Genomic DNA, 15,530 nt, shown 5'->3' on the forward strand with positions numbered 1-15,530 from the left:
TTTTTTTTAAAAAAATAAAAAGAATAAAAAAATAAAAAAAAACCTAAACAAATCTTACAAAATTCTAATAAAATCCTAAAGATATCCTAATCAAAAATTAAGTAAATACCTAACCAATGCCTATGTAAAAATTAACCAAATTCTAAATAAATCCTAAAAAATTGTATTAAAATCCTAAAGATATTTTAATTAAATCTTAAGTAAATCCTAAATATATTCTAATCAAATTTTAAGTAAATCTAATCTAAATATTAAGTAAATCATAAAAAATCTAAGTAAAATCTGAAAGATATCTTAATGAAATCCAAAGTAAATTTTAATCAATTCTTAAATAAGTTTTAAAACCTTAATAGTTATTAATTAAATTATTGAGCTTGTTTTAAAATTTTCATATATATATATATATATATATATCAATCTACTAATTAACAACAAGGACACAAAATTTAATGAGAACCAAGTTTATAAGATGAAATAAAAAGTTCCTAATTTACACGGATGTTGGCCATCCTCCTTCTCTGAATTGATGTTAATCTACTAGCAATAATAGCTCTAAATTTCACTATTTACTTACCTTTGAAAAATTTAGAAATATTATAAAATAAATTCAGTATTTGCTCACAAAAAGTTATTTCAATTCAATAAGCAAATTGTCCAAAATTATAAAAATCCTTAGTAATCTTTAAAATCTTATATCTAATACTTTAATCAAATTAAATTTTAATCATCTCTAATTTTATTGTTTAATTAATTTTAAATTTAAAAAACATACTAACAATAAGTAGATTTACAACTTCATAATTTTTCATCCATTAATTTACTACAATGCTCACAAAATTCTCAAAAATATAAATTCTTTTTTATTTTACAAAATCCTTAATCACCAAAAACAACTTCAACTTTGGAAAGCTCTTATAAAGTTAATATCCATCCAAATCACTCAAAACCAATGCTCAAACAAATCTTATGAAGTTTGCTCCTTAACCTTGCTTTTCAAAAAACCAAAGCACCCCACAATTGCCATTGGTGCATAATTTTGTATTATATTATTTCAAAAATTGTTTGAATTACAAAGACCTAGACATGTGGTTTTAGGTTTTCTATGCATTGTATGATTTTAGACTGTAATTATTGGTAAGGTTGAATATATGAGTACATTGATGTGTTTTATTTGTGCATTTCTAATTTTGTATGTCAAACAATTGGTGTAACGTTTTTGAAATTATTCTCTAAAAATCATATATAATTTATGGCTTATAACTTGAAAGAAATAAAAACTACGAAAATACGTGAACAAACATACAAACCATTAGTTACGTTGAGAAACAATTCCTGTAGTCCATAAACAGCTAGCAGTAATAAAACGAGCTGGGAACAGATTTTCCTATCTTTGAAACAAGTTACGTGTCTATAACCGGAGAAATTTGGCAGGGGTAAACATCAATGCTGCATTGAAATCACGAAAAGATCAGCGGAATTGGGCACAAGCAATGTCATTTTACAGTTCTCATATTCTAAAAAAAAAGACATCGCTTTATTTCGACCATTTTATGAATTTAATGAAACAATATGCATCGCTATTTGTTGGAGAGTGCGGATTGGCCACGAACATGATAAAATGGACCAAAAACTTATTCTTTGATCAGGACATGGTCGAGGGCTCCGATCTCATGGAGAAAACAAATATTAACTGCAGTGACCACGACATGCAGAAATAGGCCGTAGTTTTCGAACCTTCGCACTAATCGAACGTACCGAATGACTCTAGTAACTTTGAGATGTAATATCCAGAGTAAAATCCAACGACAGCTGCAACTACACCCGTTATAATTAGGGTAGACACGGTTCGGGTGTAAGATAATTTCGTCATCTTCGAAGCCACCTTTCCAAATCCAAGCAAAGCAAGAGCTACAGTCGACACAACCACAGTTACTGCCATCTTGTAGTCATGGCCATTCGACTGTCTGAAACTGAGCCCAAAGGCAAGAGCTGGGAGGGGCCCAAACACGAGAAACGATAGCATGGCTAGGGGGCCATTGACCCAGAACCTTGGTCCAACGCTCTCCCGAAACCGAGTTCGACTTACACTGTGCAGATCCTGTATCTGCAACAAACTAGTGATTCAGAAATAAGCAGCATTTGATATACGCCAACCGCTTGCAGATTCACATAGTTCAGTGCACAATGCCCGATACAGTACTAAGTTGAAGAGCTTGAAGTGTCAATATGACAGCATGGGAGAGCATGCATACCTTGTAGAAAAATGCGATGAACCCGAAACAAAAATAGGCTAGTCCCAGAGCAAGAACATTCCCTACAGCAGGAAAAGATGTTAGCACCGCCAGTCTTTGATGTAACAATGTGTTCCCCTGACACAAATCAGGAGAGAAAGAGACTCACTTGTCTTAGCGTCACCACCAGCAGCTGCAGCGATAACACCCAGGCTTGTCAGCGACACGTCAAGTCCCCCGTAGACTATGCTTTTCAGATATTGCGGAGGTTGGAGGAGTGAATCAACCATCATGCCAGCATCTTCTGCTGCGCGGGTAGCAGCTAAAAGTGTACTTGTAGCATCAGTGCCCTCAACTTCAATTACTGTGTGATCAGTTGTCACAGTCACTGTCGTGTCTCTGTGGGTCTCTTCTAAAGGGTCAGAAAGTGAGCGATTATTAGTTGTGTAATTCAGAGCCGAAATGATTGACAGAAACATTATCATACACATTTAAGCACGAAGTAAGAGATGACTGAGAAATTATAAGACTTAAGCTCATGTTCGGAAGCAACCTCGACCATAGCTGTCACTCCATAGGAAACATGTACACGATAAGTTGTCCCTTTCAGCTTCCTCGCCAGATTCTGCCTTCGCAGTAGTAGTAACCACATGTGTTTGTTGAATAGTCACACGGGCAGAAGAGTCTTTGGAGTCTACTCTAGAATCTCGGTCTAAAAGACAGCTCGACTCTCGCACTTTTTCGGAGTCTCTTCCGAGAAGTGGCTCTCGAAGTAGTTCGTCTGCAGGAGACAACGACCAAGTTCAATACTCTCGACAAAAGTGGTTCTTGCAAAGTCACACTACGGTGGTCTAAATGCTCCAGGTGCTCCTACAGACCCTTTCAAACAATAAAGGCAGCAAGTATTTATCCGTAGGCTGTAAGCAGAAAACACACCTTCAATAGTAGATCCGAACCAAAGTCGCCTCAACTTAGGAAGACAGTAGGACGCATCAACTTCTTGAACTGAAAGGGACTGCTGGCTGTGGGTCTCATCCATAGAGAGGCTGACATCTCGACCAAGTACTAATTGATTTGAAGTAGAGGCTTCGAGGGGCTGCTCAGAAATTTTCGCAGGTTCAGGTAGGCTAATGTGTTGGCCAGAATCCAGCTCAATCTCTCTAAAAACTTCAATTGGAAGGATCTCTTCCAGGCTATCGCCCTGTCGGATTGAGTCTTTCAACCACTCATTCGAAGCAACATGTTCATCAGCGTCTTCCAGGGAACGAGAAAGAGCTGATTTATCAACCATAACCGAGTCTGCAGTTTCTCCATGGTGTTCATCGGTGGGATCGTTGGAAATTATGTTGGTAATCGTTTGAGTTTCGATACGTGCATGAATTGTTATATCCTTGGTCACATCCTCATGAAATTTTGGTTCAGCTTCCTTGGAAAGAGATAAACCCGAAACTCCAAGGACTTCGATAACGGATTCAGAAACAGTTTGCCCCTCTGAGGCTCTACCTGCGATGGGAAGGAGTTTCACGGGTCAACCACAGAAACTCAAATGGCAAGACATGCAACGGCATGCAGCGACAAAATCACGAAAACATCAATTTTCACTCACGTTTCAAATAATTGTGCTCATAACATTTCCAGGTTTCTAAGAAAGCATATGAACATTCGAATGAACATATGAACTAAGTTTGAGGCAGTCAATCAATAAAGACACTCTGAAACATCCATCCTCAGAGATACGAGACACAACACGTAACATGCTCATAACTAGTCAAATCAGAATGAGAAGCGACGATGTGCCCTCACCAATATTAAAAACAAGCGAGCAGTAAAACAAACGCCAAGCACAAGGTTCAATAAAGCATGTAGGTCGATTTTTAATATAGACGGAAACCTGGAAAGATCATTAACGGAAAAATCAAAGACGATCTTCAAATACCCCTGCTCGAATGCACCCAACTTACTTTTTGGTTGGTAGGCAAGCTCAGAGTAAGAAGGCAAGCAATTCCCTGGCACGCAGAATGTCCAAGTTCCCGTCCTCCTTAATTCTCCTTCTTCTTCTTCTTCTTCTTCTTCTATTTCTTCGTGCATTCCATCAAGAGGTGATGCTACTGATAAGTTATTAAGTTCAGAAAAATCTTCAGAAAAACTCAAACCTCTTTGTAGTTCTCCTGAAATACGACTGTCGGCTACCACCATTGATGCAATAAGCTGTTGGTCTTCATCCGCTGTCAAAGGACCCCCTTTCCTCATCGTTAATGCTTTTGACGCCGAGGGCTTCCGTGCCAACGGGACATCCTCATCATCCACTGACTCTTCACCAAAATCACTGCAATTTCGCTCCATTTGCTGACCCCGAATGCAAGATTCTTCTTTGTTACCAAAACTGTCTTCATTCTCGACTGATTTTGAACGCGAGAATATTGATTCCGTGGTTTCAGATGTATTTCTATATGGGCCAACAATTGACTCGGCTCCAGTGCCAAATACCACAGATGATTCCTCACCGTTAAGGGGATCGAAAATTTGGCTCGTCTCAGGTGAGATCACCTCTGCAATTTCCCACACAACAATCACTACTACTTACCTAAAAATTTCTTCTACTTGTAAGTCACGGAATTTACAGACTGCACGAGAAGGATGCTTCCGACAAAACAAAATCGGAGAATTTATAGACCCAATTAAGAACTTGATGTAGTAATACAACTAACCTATCTCTTCCAAGTTCGTTTTGGGTGAACGCCATGGTGGAAAACAGAAACGATCAGCTCTTTGTTCAGATTCTCTGGAATCAATTGCTTTCACGAACATGCCAGGCTCAGCCGAAGTTTCTGGTGAATCATTAATACGAGAAACCGCAGTAGAAGGATCATCCTGAGGTGCCACAGACAGTGCAACCTTCTCTTGATACATCCACAAGTCATCTCCAATGTCGGAGAAATCTCCACTTAAAAGTCTTCTGTGCTTAGTTTGTTCTTCACTGCCCTCGAGCAGAATCTGGTTGTCTTCGTAATGTGTATTTACGTCTTCCTTATTCAACAATGTTTGTGAAATTTCTGCGAACAAGTGCAACATGGGCGAAATCAGTTAGATCACAAAGGTAATTCACAAGAAGAAAGTAAACATAACTGATGCGCTTATAATCACCTTAGTGCACATATTCATGCGCAGCCAACAATAGAGATGCACATTCTGAGGACAAAGCGCATAGTCGGATCTGAAATCCATGTTAAATTCATGAAACTTTTTCAGCAGAAACAAAAACTGAGAATCTACCTGATTGCACTTGTGTAGTTCTGGTCTTTCTACATAAAAATGGGAAGCAGAGACGGTCCTCTCGGGATTCCATTACCAATACAGGGATTTGAACTTCTCCCTCTGCAACAGGGGCCACAGGAAGTGCATATATTTCATAATCAGGAAGTCGCTCGACTTCAAGGGCTGGATGTTGCTCGGATACAGAGGTTTGAAGACCTTCAACTGGTATATCTTCAGATCGAGTGAGCAAGTCCTCGTAGAACGACTCTTTCACAACGGCCTCTCTTTCCTCTTCACTTAGAAGGGGAGCCACCACTTCTGTACAATAAGTTTCTTGATTTCTGTCAAATACATCTGTTGGAAATCCAGCTCTGCATATGCATCTAGACAGTTTTCTCCTCGTTTACGATACAAATACAATTCATTCGGGGTACTCGTTCCATCACACCTTCAGGAAATATATAAAGAAATAAATCAACCCGTTGTACGAACACTAAGAACCTAGTTGTTACCCGAGATAGCTGGACTAGTCGTCTTCCGTCTCCATGTGAAGAAAATTGGCAAACACCGATTATCATAGTCTGCTTCCGTGATTATAGGAGAAAACTCCAGAACGGCCTCAGGGGTTCGGACATCACTTTGCTCTGATGGTAATGTCTGCGAGCTGACTGTGATTGAAACAGGAGCTGACGCTACTGCTGTACCCGGTACCACAACCTCAGCGCGTTGTACACTCTTCTCTGGAAACCAAACCAAAATTCCAAATGAGATCATGATGAATGGGAAACAAACAGATTGGTAATGACCGCTGCTGCATCACTAGACACTCAAATCGACCTTCTTGTGAGAAATTCGTAATAGAAAACTAAACGATTTTGACTCCTCAGTAGGGTGCCTCAAATATATATTACCTCTTCGAAATAGGAAGGTGAAGCACCCCAAGCATCTGTAGTCTTCATACTCTTCCGCAAAAGTGTCTTCAAAGGTGTCACGACCCTGTTCTGCAACATTTCCCTCCTCGTCCTGCACATCTGTATCCCATTTGTCGGCACTAGATATGACAGATGTTCTCTTCCTTTTTCGGACAATGACTGACTTTGTAATACAAGATTGACACACCGGGCACACAAGGTCGTGTGTTTCTTGCAGACGTAGGATTTTCTCTACCTCGGATTCACCTTCTATGGCCTTTGCTGAGGTACTCGCACCCAATTGCGACTCACTATCACACCAATCTGCCGGAATGTCATGAACGATTCTGACCCTAGGGGTGGTGGATACAGATACACCAGCTTGAACGAAAATGGCTCCCGAAGATTGAAAATTTGACAAAGGACCCTTGCCCAGAGAGTACGGCAAAAGGCCGTCACCTCTTTGAAATACGACGGTATCAGTGTAGGCTTCAGTCGAGGTGGTTGATGTCTGCTGAGTGGTCTGTCCTGACTGAATATCGTGCGGAGCGAAACTCCCATTATCATTTACCGCTCTCTTTCCGTCACTTTCAGTGACATCTAAGTTATCCTTTAGGCCAGGGGTAGAAATAGCATCCTCCACCTTATGATTCAGAGAAATGGAGGTTTCGCGCTGGATCCTTGTTGATGATGTTATGTGTATTTTGCGATCTCCTTGCCTTGCGTGACAGAGGCCATGATCAACCTTGCCGTGTATACACTTCTCACCGACTTGCAAGCCTTCCAGAGCCCTCACAATATTATAAACTTGGCTTCCCTCTCGTTTAGGTGGCGAAGGCGTTATCGTCGGCCTGAGAATTCTCTTTTGAACTTCAATGGGAGACAATAGCTCTTCGCTGAGGTTCTTGCGGGAGTCACCGAGACCTTTGCGTTCAAAGTGCTGATCATGATCCCTTTTGCCATCAATTTCAGCATTCGAAGATGCATTTACGATCGACTTCTCCATATCCTTCGAGCCGGACGGACATTCCGATCCATCATTCTCAATTCCTAGCAAGCTTTCTAATGCAGATTCAATTGAGGCACCCAGGGCACGACCTTCACTCTCATCATGAATCTCTGTCTCCTGTTGTACCGCAATAACCACAGAATTTTCCCTCTTGATCGTCCCGGGCGAACATAGATCCTGTATCGGTGCTTTTTCTTCAGGTAATTCGGGAACATGACGAACAGATGACCCATTATCAATATTATCGACACCAATGATCCTTCTTAGCTCTTCATCAGGGATCTCCGGCGCGCTTATCTCTTTTACGGGCTTCCCCATCCCCACATCGCCGTGCACTCCACTCGAAAACGACTTCCTCCTCCCTGTGACGTTGAACTCTACCTTCATGATCAACATGAGAATGTATGCTGAGTGAACCTAAGCAGATCGAGCTGCTGCTGATACTAGTTCTTGCTCTACCACTAGAAGATTTCCTGGGAGATTGCTCTCCTTTCGGAGAATTATACAGACATTGACACTCATTACAATCGCTATCAACGCAAATCCATTCAATCAATTTATCCGTTTCAAGAAAGTATCTACAGGAAGCCATATATTTTGATTAATTCATGTTCTTGGCAGGTGCTAATCTCTGGTTGACGAATCAGCCGTATTTTTAAGTGTTTTCGAGACAACACTCTCCAGGAAAAGTTTCTATTAACCCCTATACTCATTAAGGACCCGAGCTAGCAAAACTGATGTTCATTCAAAGATTCAGACACCGAGCTATCTAAAGGTCTGTTTAAAGCACCGAAACCACAACCTCCACCCTGACCGAGAAATATGACCATCCAGAGTGACTCTAGCCTCCACATACCATCTGAAGTAATTCGGAGACACCGATCAGTGGCAAGAGCCTATAGTTGGCATTTATCAGAACTTTTTGCGGCGGGTTCCTCTCCACTACTTCGTCCGGAAATTATCTCGAAGCCTCAAACTAACAAGCGTCCAAGATGAGCAACACAAAAACTACAGAAAAAAAACTGGAAGGAAATGCATCGACGATCTCTCCACACGAATCAATCCACTATACACTGAAAATATCTCATCGTTCACTCATTTCTTACACAACCACTATAACCGAAAAGATCCCGCTGAGACCTTCCCATCCCGCCCATGCTATCACCATAACTCTCTTAACATTCAACAATACTCCGCCACAACAGAAGAACTACAAAAAACAAGTGCTAAATACTTCATCTAAAGCCTGTCAACACCAGACCTCACTATGTACATCTAACAATCACTCAACCGTGCTAAAAAACAGTCTCCTCTCTTCAACCTTGCAGAGGTCAAACTCCATATGCAAAGAGAAGCCATGAAACCAAATAGGGAGCCAATGACGAAAGCACCACAACATTAACACACACCAGCTTCAGCAGCGCCCGCCCGCTCTCGACAAGCCTGCAGCAGCGCTCCGGCAACGCCAAGAGGCTCTCTCTCGAACCCGCCAACCTGTCAGCAGCAATGTCCTACAACGTTGAAAGCAATGTTCAGTTTAGCGCGGGAGGGGGGGGGGGGGAGAGAGAGACGAAAAGCTCAGATCTCATCGATACGGATGAATAACGTGGCACCTGGGGTGGATGAACGGCCGTTGGAGTTGATTCAATTTCGAAGTGTGTGTGTTCATGGCTATAAAAGCCAGGCCAGTGAACGAGAAAACTATTCTCGGACATTGTTCAAAGGTGATCTCAATGCCATGAATTCAATAGGAGGTCTTAATGAGTGATGTAGTCTTAATGAGATTGCATTTGAGCACACATATTATTTACTACTGCAGGTTATCCCATAAAAATTACGCGTTTTGTGCTAGTCATCTATACAATATATATATATATATATATATGATTTCAACTATTGTTACTTGATTTAGAAAAAAAAAAACAAAAAACAAAAAACAAAACAAAAACACATACACACATGCTTACACACACATACCTACTTGGGATAATAGGGCTTTTAAACCATTAAATCCATTTTTTAGTTGTGTTACAGTTTTAACAGATTCAATTAGTATTTCTTTTATAACGATGGAGTTGAGTGGGATTATTGATATTATAAAATATTTATGAATTATGGTGATATAGCACTTTCGAAAAATACATCAAAGCAAACTACATATCGAATTTCGATTACAATATGGATTTTGATTACAGACTTTAATATATTTTTATAAATAATATTTTTTAAAATTTTAAAGTTAAAGTTAGACAAAAGATTGTATTAAAACTAATTTGAAGAAATTTAAAATAAACTGCACAAAATCGAATAAAAGTTTTCCAAAATTATATCAAAAATAGATTTGTCTTAATGTAGTTTTTTTTTTTATTTATTTGTTTATTATTAGAGAGCGGAGCAATCACATATCAAGGAGGAGGAGAAAAATCGTATGTCATGCATCATACAACATTGTACCAAATCCTAATCCTTCTCTATTATCTAATGCCCCTTGTTAATCAGTTTCAATGGATTGTATTAACTGGCTAAGGTTTATATATATATATATATATATATATATATACACATTTCTTTTAAAATTAAAAATTTATCCTAATAATGATGTAATTATTTTTTTAGGTGCTTATATTTTAATGCAATTTGTTATGATCACAATAATCTTTGGTATTTAATCAGAATTACTAATTTGTATGAAAGTTTCAAAAAGAAGTTTTCAAAAATCACCAAACAAGAAACACAAATTCATTCTTTTTTTTAAAATTTCTGAAGTGATTTAAAAATCAATTATGTAATTTTAGTGCTAGAACATTAATTTGAGTCTACTATTGGTTACTTTTAAAATACTTTTTCAAATCTCTTGAAATTAGTATAATTATTTATTGCAGAACTATATTTTATAATAATAATAGTTAGTATGTAAGATTAAAAATTTCGATTTAAAAGAAATTAATGATCTGACAAAAAAGATTGAATATACTAGTTATTGAGTTTTAAAAAACATTAAAGATGATAGTAAAATCATTTAGAGAGAAATAAAGATAAATATAAATGCTTTTAAGAAGAAAAATAGTTTTTATAGTTGGTGGTGATATTTTATTTATTTATTTATTTACATTCTTAAATAAAATTAAGACCAATCAATCCTATTACAAGTTAGATTAGTAATAGTTTGAACCATTTTTTTCTTAGAATCAATTAATTAATTACTATTTTCTAATAAAAATTAATCTAATTTCAAATGACTAAATAAATAAATAAATCTATACTTAAAAAAATTAATTTATCAAAAATTATCAAATCCAATGTGTCAAAAAAATACTCATATTTTTTATAACAAAATAGATAGTAATCAATATATATATATATATATATATATATATATATAAGTTTTAAATATAAAGAAGCTCCAAAATAGAATCATTTTTTTAATACATGGATAAAAATATCATATTATTAAATATAATAGCTAACAAAATGGCTAAAAATAAGCTTTTTAAAATACCATAAGACTTGTTGTCAAGGACAAGAATTCAATGAAAAAGAAATTTAGACAAGTGAGCCTTTACTCAAAGAAAGGTAACAAAATATAAATAAACAAGTATGTATATTGAAAGAGAAACTGGAATGGCTATTGCCAAAAGATAAGAAAACTAGAGACCCTTGAAATTAGACTAGAAGCAAGAAAAGAATTGATAAGAGTGAAAAAGGCTTCACTTTTGTCTCTATATATACTATCTAATTAGGAGCTACATGGCGATGATCTATAGGACCTCCAATAAGTGTTGACTTTGTAGGACACATGCCATGACTTACAAGGTAAGTTTTTCTACGTGTAGGCCATATTGTTAGCTTGGTCTTCAAGCTAACAACATGTGTGGCACATGGCCAACTTGTTGACCACGTTTCTAATCCAAAAAGTCAATTAAAGACACCTATAAAGTCAAAATAGCATCTATTAAGTTTCTAAGAATCTTCCATACCAAATACTATAGAATTAACTTACTTTTATCTACTTTTACTTACTTCTCTTTATTTATATATGTAATTGTTGGCTTACATGAGTATGTTCGTGATATTACCTCCCCTTCTAGGGACGAGTTCCACGAGGAGTGGTCATCATATGTTGAGGAAATCTATGATGCAACGAATTGTATTCGCCACATACTCTGATCTTTGTTCTCTTCAAAGATGATTGATAAGGCTTCTCAACCATCGGTAGTGTCACATACCAAGGCGAGAAGACCACTCAATTATTTGATCATTGTTGAGGCCTTTCATAACTTCCTTTGAATAGAACATTTGGAACACTATCAAGAGTTGTTTCTACCTCTAGTAAAATCACCAAACATGAGGAGTCCCTTTCCAAGTCGTGATACCAAACGCATTGTATCTCGCCATCTATTCGAGGAAGAACATGTCATTCTTGAAGATCTTCATCTCAATTACATTGTCTTGAAGGTTGTGATAATCATAATGTCTCGTCTGATAGGTCAACAAATGAAGGCTCTTGAGTCGAATCTGTTGGTTGTTGATTCTCCATCTCTCAAACGCCAGAAGCTATAAACAAGGATTGAAAGTAGAATGTTATCTTGTCTAGATGTTGTTTCTTTTATAAAAAAGATTTTCATCTTAATTTTGATGGATGTCGTCGATGAAAAGCCTCCACCGCCTTTGCTGCATTTGTAAGATTCTTCTCTGGCTCCCATGTATGTTCACTAATATCATATCCATGCCAATGGACAAGATATTCTAATTTATTTCGGCACCACCTTGAATCTAAGACTTCTTATACTTCAAACTCTTCATTATTGTCCACTTCTATTGAAGGAAGTAGAGAGTGTCGTCTTTTTGGTGTGTCTACTATCTTGTATGGTTCAAGAAGAGACACTTGAAATACTAGATGGATTTTCATTGACTCTGGTAGATGTAAATGATATGCAACTGGATTGCTTTGTGCAGAAAAAAAAAATGGTCCAAGCCTTCGATAGTCCAACTTATCACAAGGACGAGTGGTCTTGATATTGTCATATACCTTATCACCCAAGTGGAATGGTGGTTGTTCCTTTCGATAGACATCTACATTGATCTTTTGTTGTTCTTGAGCTTCTTTTAACTTCGCCTTCATTGTTGCATGTAGCTTTGACAAATGAATCGCCAAATCTTTTGTAGCAAGATTATCAACTTTTGAAAAGTCAAAAGTATTAAGTTATAAATGATAACTATTATTGGCAAAGAAAGGTGTTTATTTTGTAGAAGAATGTATCGTGTCACTATAAGCAAACTCTGCCAATGGCAAAAGAGTTGTCAAATCATCTTGTTGGTAGTTAATGGTACATCTTAATTATTGCTCCAAAACTTGATTAACATGCTCCGTTTGTCCATCAGTTTGAGGATGGAATGCTGAAGATAGTTTTATATCCACTTTTAGAATCTTGAAAAGAGTCCGTCAAAATCTTGATACAAATTGAGTTCTCCTATCTGATATAATATCCTTGGGTAATCCATGATAGCAATAGATATTGTCAAGAAAGAGCTTACCTGTTTCTTCACTTGTGATAGATTTTGTACATGATTCAAAATATGCCATCTTGATAAAACGATCTACTATCACGAACATAAAGTCTTAAGAACTTGAGATTGAAAGATCCATGATGAAGTCCATAGAAACAAAAGACCATGGTTGTTCTGGAATGGATAATGGCTGAAGAAGTCCAAAAGATTGATGACAAGGAGCTTTCGATCTTGAACAAACATCACATGATTGTACAAAATCTTTGACTGCCTTTCACATTTGAAGCCACCAAAAATCTCTAGATATCAGCTCCAAAGTCTTATTGTATCCAAAATATCCTACTGCTGGAAAGTCGTGATGATCTTGAAGAATACGTAAACGTGCTTCTCCTTTTGGAACATATAGGCATCCTTTGAAATAGAGTAGGTTGTTTTTGAACTCGAATTTAGAGGGATCATGAGATTTAGAAGAATTATTCTTGATATCATCAACAAGAGGATTTGAAGACATACTTAACTGGACTTGCTTGAGAAGAGTTAAATCAATAATCAATGTTGATTTGATTAGTCGAAGATGAAATTACTCCAGCTTCAAGAGAACCATTCTTTGTTGCTCAAAAGTTGCATCTCCTTCTTTTGGTAAAAGAATAGAACGTCTAGACAAGGCATCAGACAAACTTTGTTGTTTTTCTAGCCGATAAGTAATGATGAACTCGAATCTTAATAAAGACATACTCCAACAAGCTTGACCATGATTTAATACACGTGCTGACATGAAATACTCAAGGTTCTTGTGATCTGTATACACTGTGATTGGATTGGAAGTGTCTTCTAGATAATGACACCATTCTTGAAAAGAATCCACAATTACAAGAAGTTCTTTGTCATGGATCTCGTAATTGATTTCTGCTGCTGAGAATTTTCTTGAATGAAAGGCTACTGGATGAAGTTTGTCATTTGTTCCCATTTGAGACAAAACCACACTTAGGGCAAAGCCTGATGCATCTATTTCCATAAAAAATGCTTTGGAAAAATCAACACAATACAAGATTGGTGCAGAAACAAACATTGTCTTCAAAGATTCAAAAGTGACTTCCGCTTTTTGATTGCATTGGAGTTTGTCTTTACAAGTCAAACGTATAAGTGGAGCTGCAACTCGAGAGAAGTCTTTGATGAAGATCCGATAGTAGTTGGCAAATCCCAAAAAGCATTGGACATCTCTTACCGTTTTTGGGATCTTCCACTCTATAATAGTTTGAATTTTCTTAGGATCCATCATAAGTCCATCATTTGAAATGATGTAACCTAAGAAATCGACTTGAGTAGTGTGGAATATACACTTTCCTATCTTGGCATAGAATCTCGCATCTCTTAATTTTTGTAACACACGACAAATATGAAGTTCATGTTCTTCTGGATTCTTAGAATAGATCAAGATGTCGTCTAGATAACAGATGACAAAATAATCAAAAAACTCTCAAAAAACATCATTCATTAGATATTGAAAAGCTGCTGGTGCATTTGTAAGTCCAAAAGGCATGACATTGTATTCAAAATGTCCATACCTAGTTCAAAACATAGTCTTCTATTCATCTCTTTTTTTGATGCGTACTAGATTGTATGCTCCCTAGAGATCTATTTTTGTATAGATCTTAGCTTGATTCAGCTGATCAAAAAGTTCAGATATTAAATGTAGTGGATACCTGTTCTTGATGGTAATCTTGTTGAGTCCTCGATAATCAACACTTATCTGCAATGATCTATCTTTTTTCTTCATAAATAGAATTGGAGCTCCTGTCGAAGATTTAGAATGGCGTATAAAATTCTTGGCTAGATTTTCTTCAATATACTCCTTGAGTTCAGTCAACTCATTTTGTGATAAACTGTAGATTGGTCCAAATGGCGGTTGTGCTCCTTCTTGAAGGTCAATTGAGCAATCATAGGGACGATGTTCCGGGACTATATCCACATTCTTTTTTTCAAATACATCTTGAAATTCTTGATATTGACTTGAAATGCCACGTGAAGTCTTTGCACCATTAGAAATGAGTGTGGCATAAATAATATATGGTGAATCTTTTATAGCAACATGCAAGAAAGCTTTTGCACCTATAAACAGGGGTTTAATTGAACTGAACTTATGACTCTCTACTTGATTTACTACACTGTTAGTTATACTTTTAGAAAAAATAAGAATTCGGGAAATCCTATCTATTTGAGGGTTGTATTTTTTTAACCACAATAAACCTAAAATGACTGGATTAGAGGGAGATCTAATGATATTAAATACTACAAAGCTATTATGACCATTGATTATTACTTCTATAGGAAGGGTTTTATGAGTAATATCTCCAGAAGACAATGGACAACCATCTATGACTTCTACATGAACAGCTTTAGTTTTCTTTACTAAAAATATGCTATGTCTTTTAGTAAATTCTTCATCTAAAAAATACGCTAAGGCTCCTGAATCTAACAAAGCAGAGGCTTTGTAATGTTTAGGTCTTAAAATAATATTTAATGTAAAACAAGGAGAAGGCTTTAAGGAGAGAATAGGACCTTTACTAGATGTTGTACAAGGTTCCAGCCGCACAGTGTCGTACTGTAAATGCTTAT

At 36.9% G+C, this 15,530-nt stretch overlaps 1 protein-coding gene across 1 annotated transcript; it reads right to left on the reverse strand.

Moving 5' to 3' along the window:
- Window positions 1–1,512: 1,512 nt before the first annotated feature.
- Window positions 1,513–9,121, reverse strand: LOC112276191 (uncharacterized). The gene is made up of 12 exons (XM_024507291.2): window positions 9,020–9,121; window positions 8,816–8,917; window positions 6,398–7,787; window positions 5,999–6,226; window positions 5,505–5,804; window positions 4,940–5,284; window positions 4,193–4,780; window positions 3,168–3,734; window positions 2,785–3,012; window positions 2,401–2,643; window positions 2,253–2,314; window positions 1,513–2,104 (listed from the first exon to the last, which is right to left on the reverse strand). The coding sequence occupies exons 1-12, from the start codon at window positions 9,119–9,121 to the stop codon at window positions 1,742–1,744; spliced, it is 4,518 nt and encodes a 1,505-aa protein (XP_024363059.1). The 3' UTR covers window positions 1,513–1,741.
- Window positions 9,122–15,530: the final 6,409 nt, after the last annotated feature.

Source organism: Physcomitrium patens, chromosome 23 (genome assembly GCF_059467195.1).
Source record: "Physcomitrium patens ecotype Gransden chromosome 23, ASM5946719v1, whole genome shotgun sequence".
Classification (NCBI taxonomy): Eukaryota; Viridiplantae; Streptophyta; class Bryopsida; order Funariales; family Funariaceae; genus Physcomitrium; species Physcomitrium patens.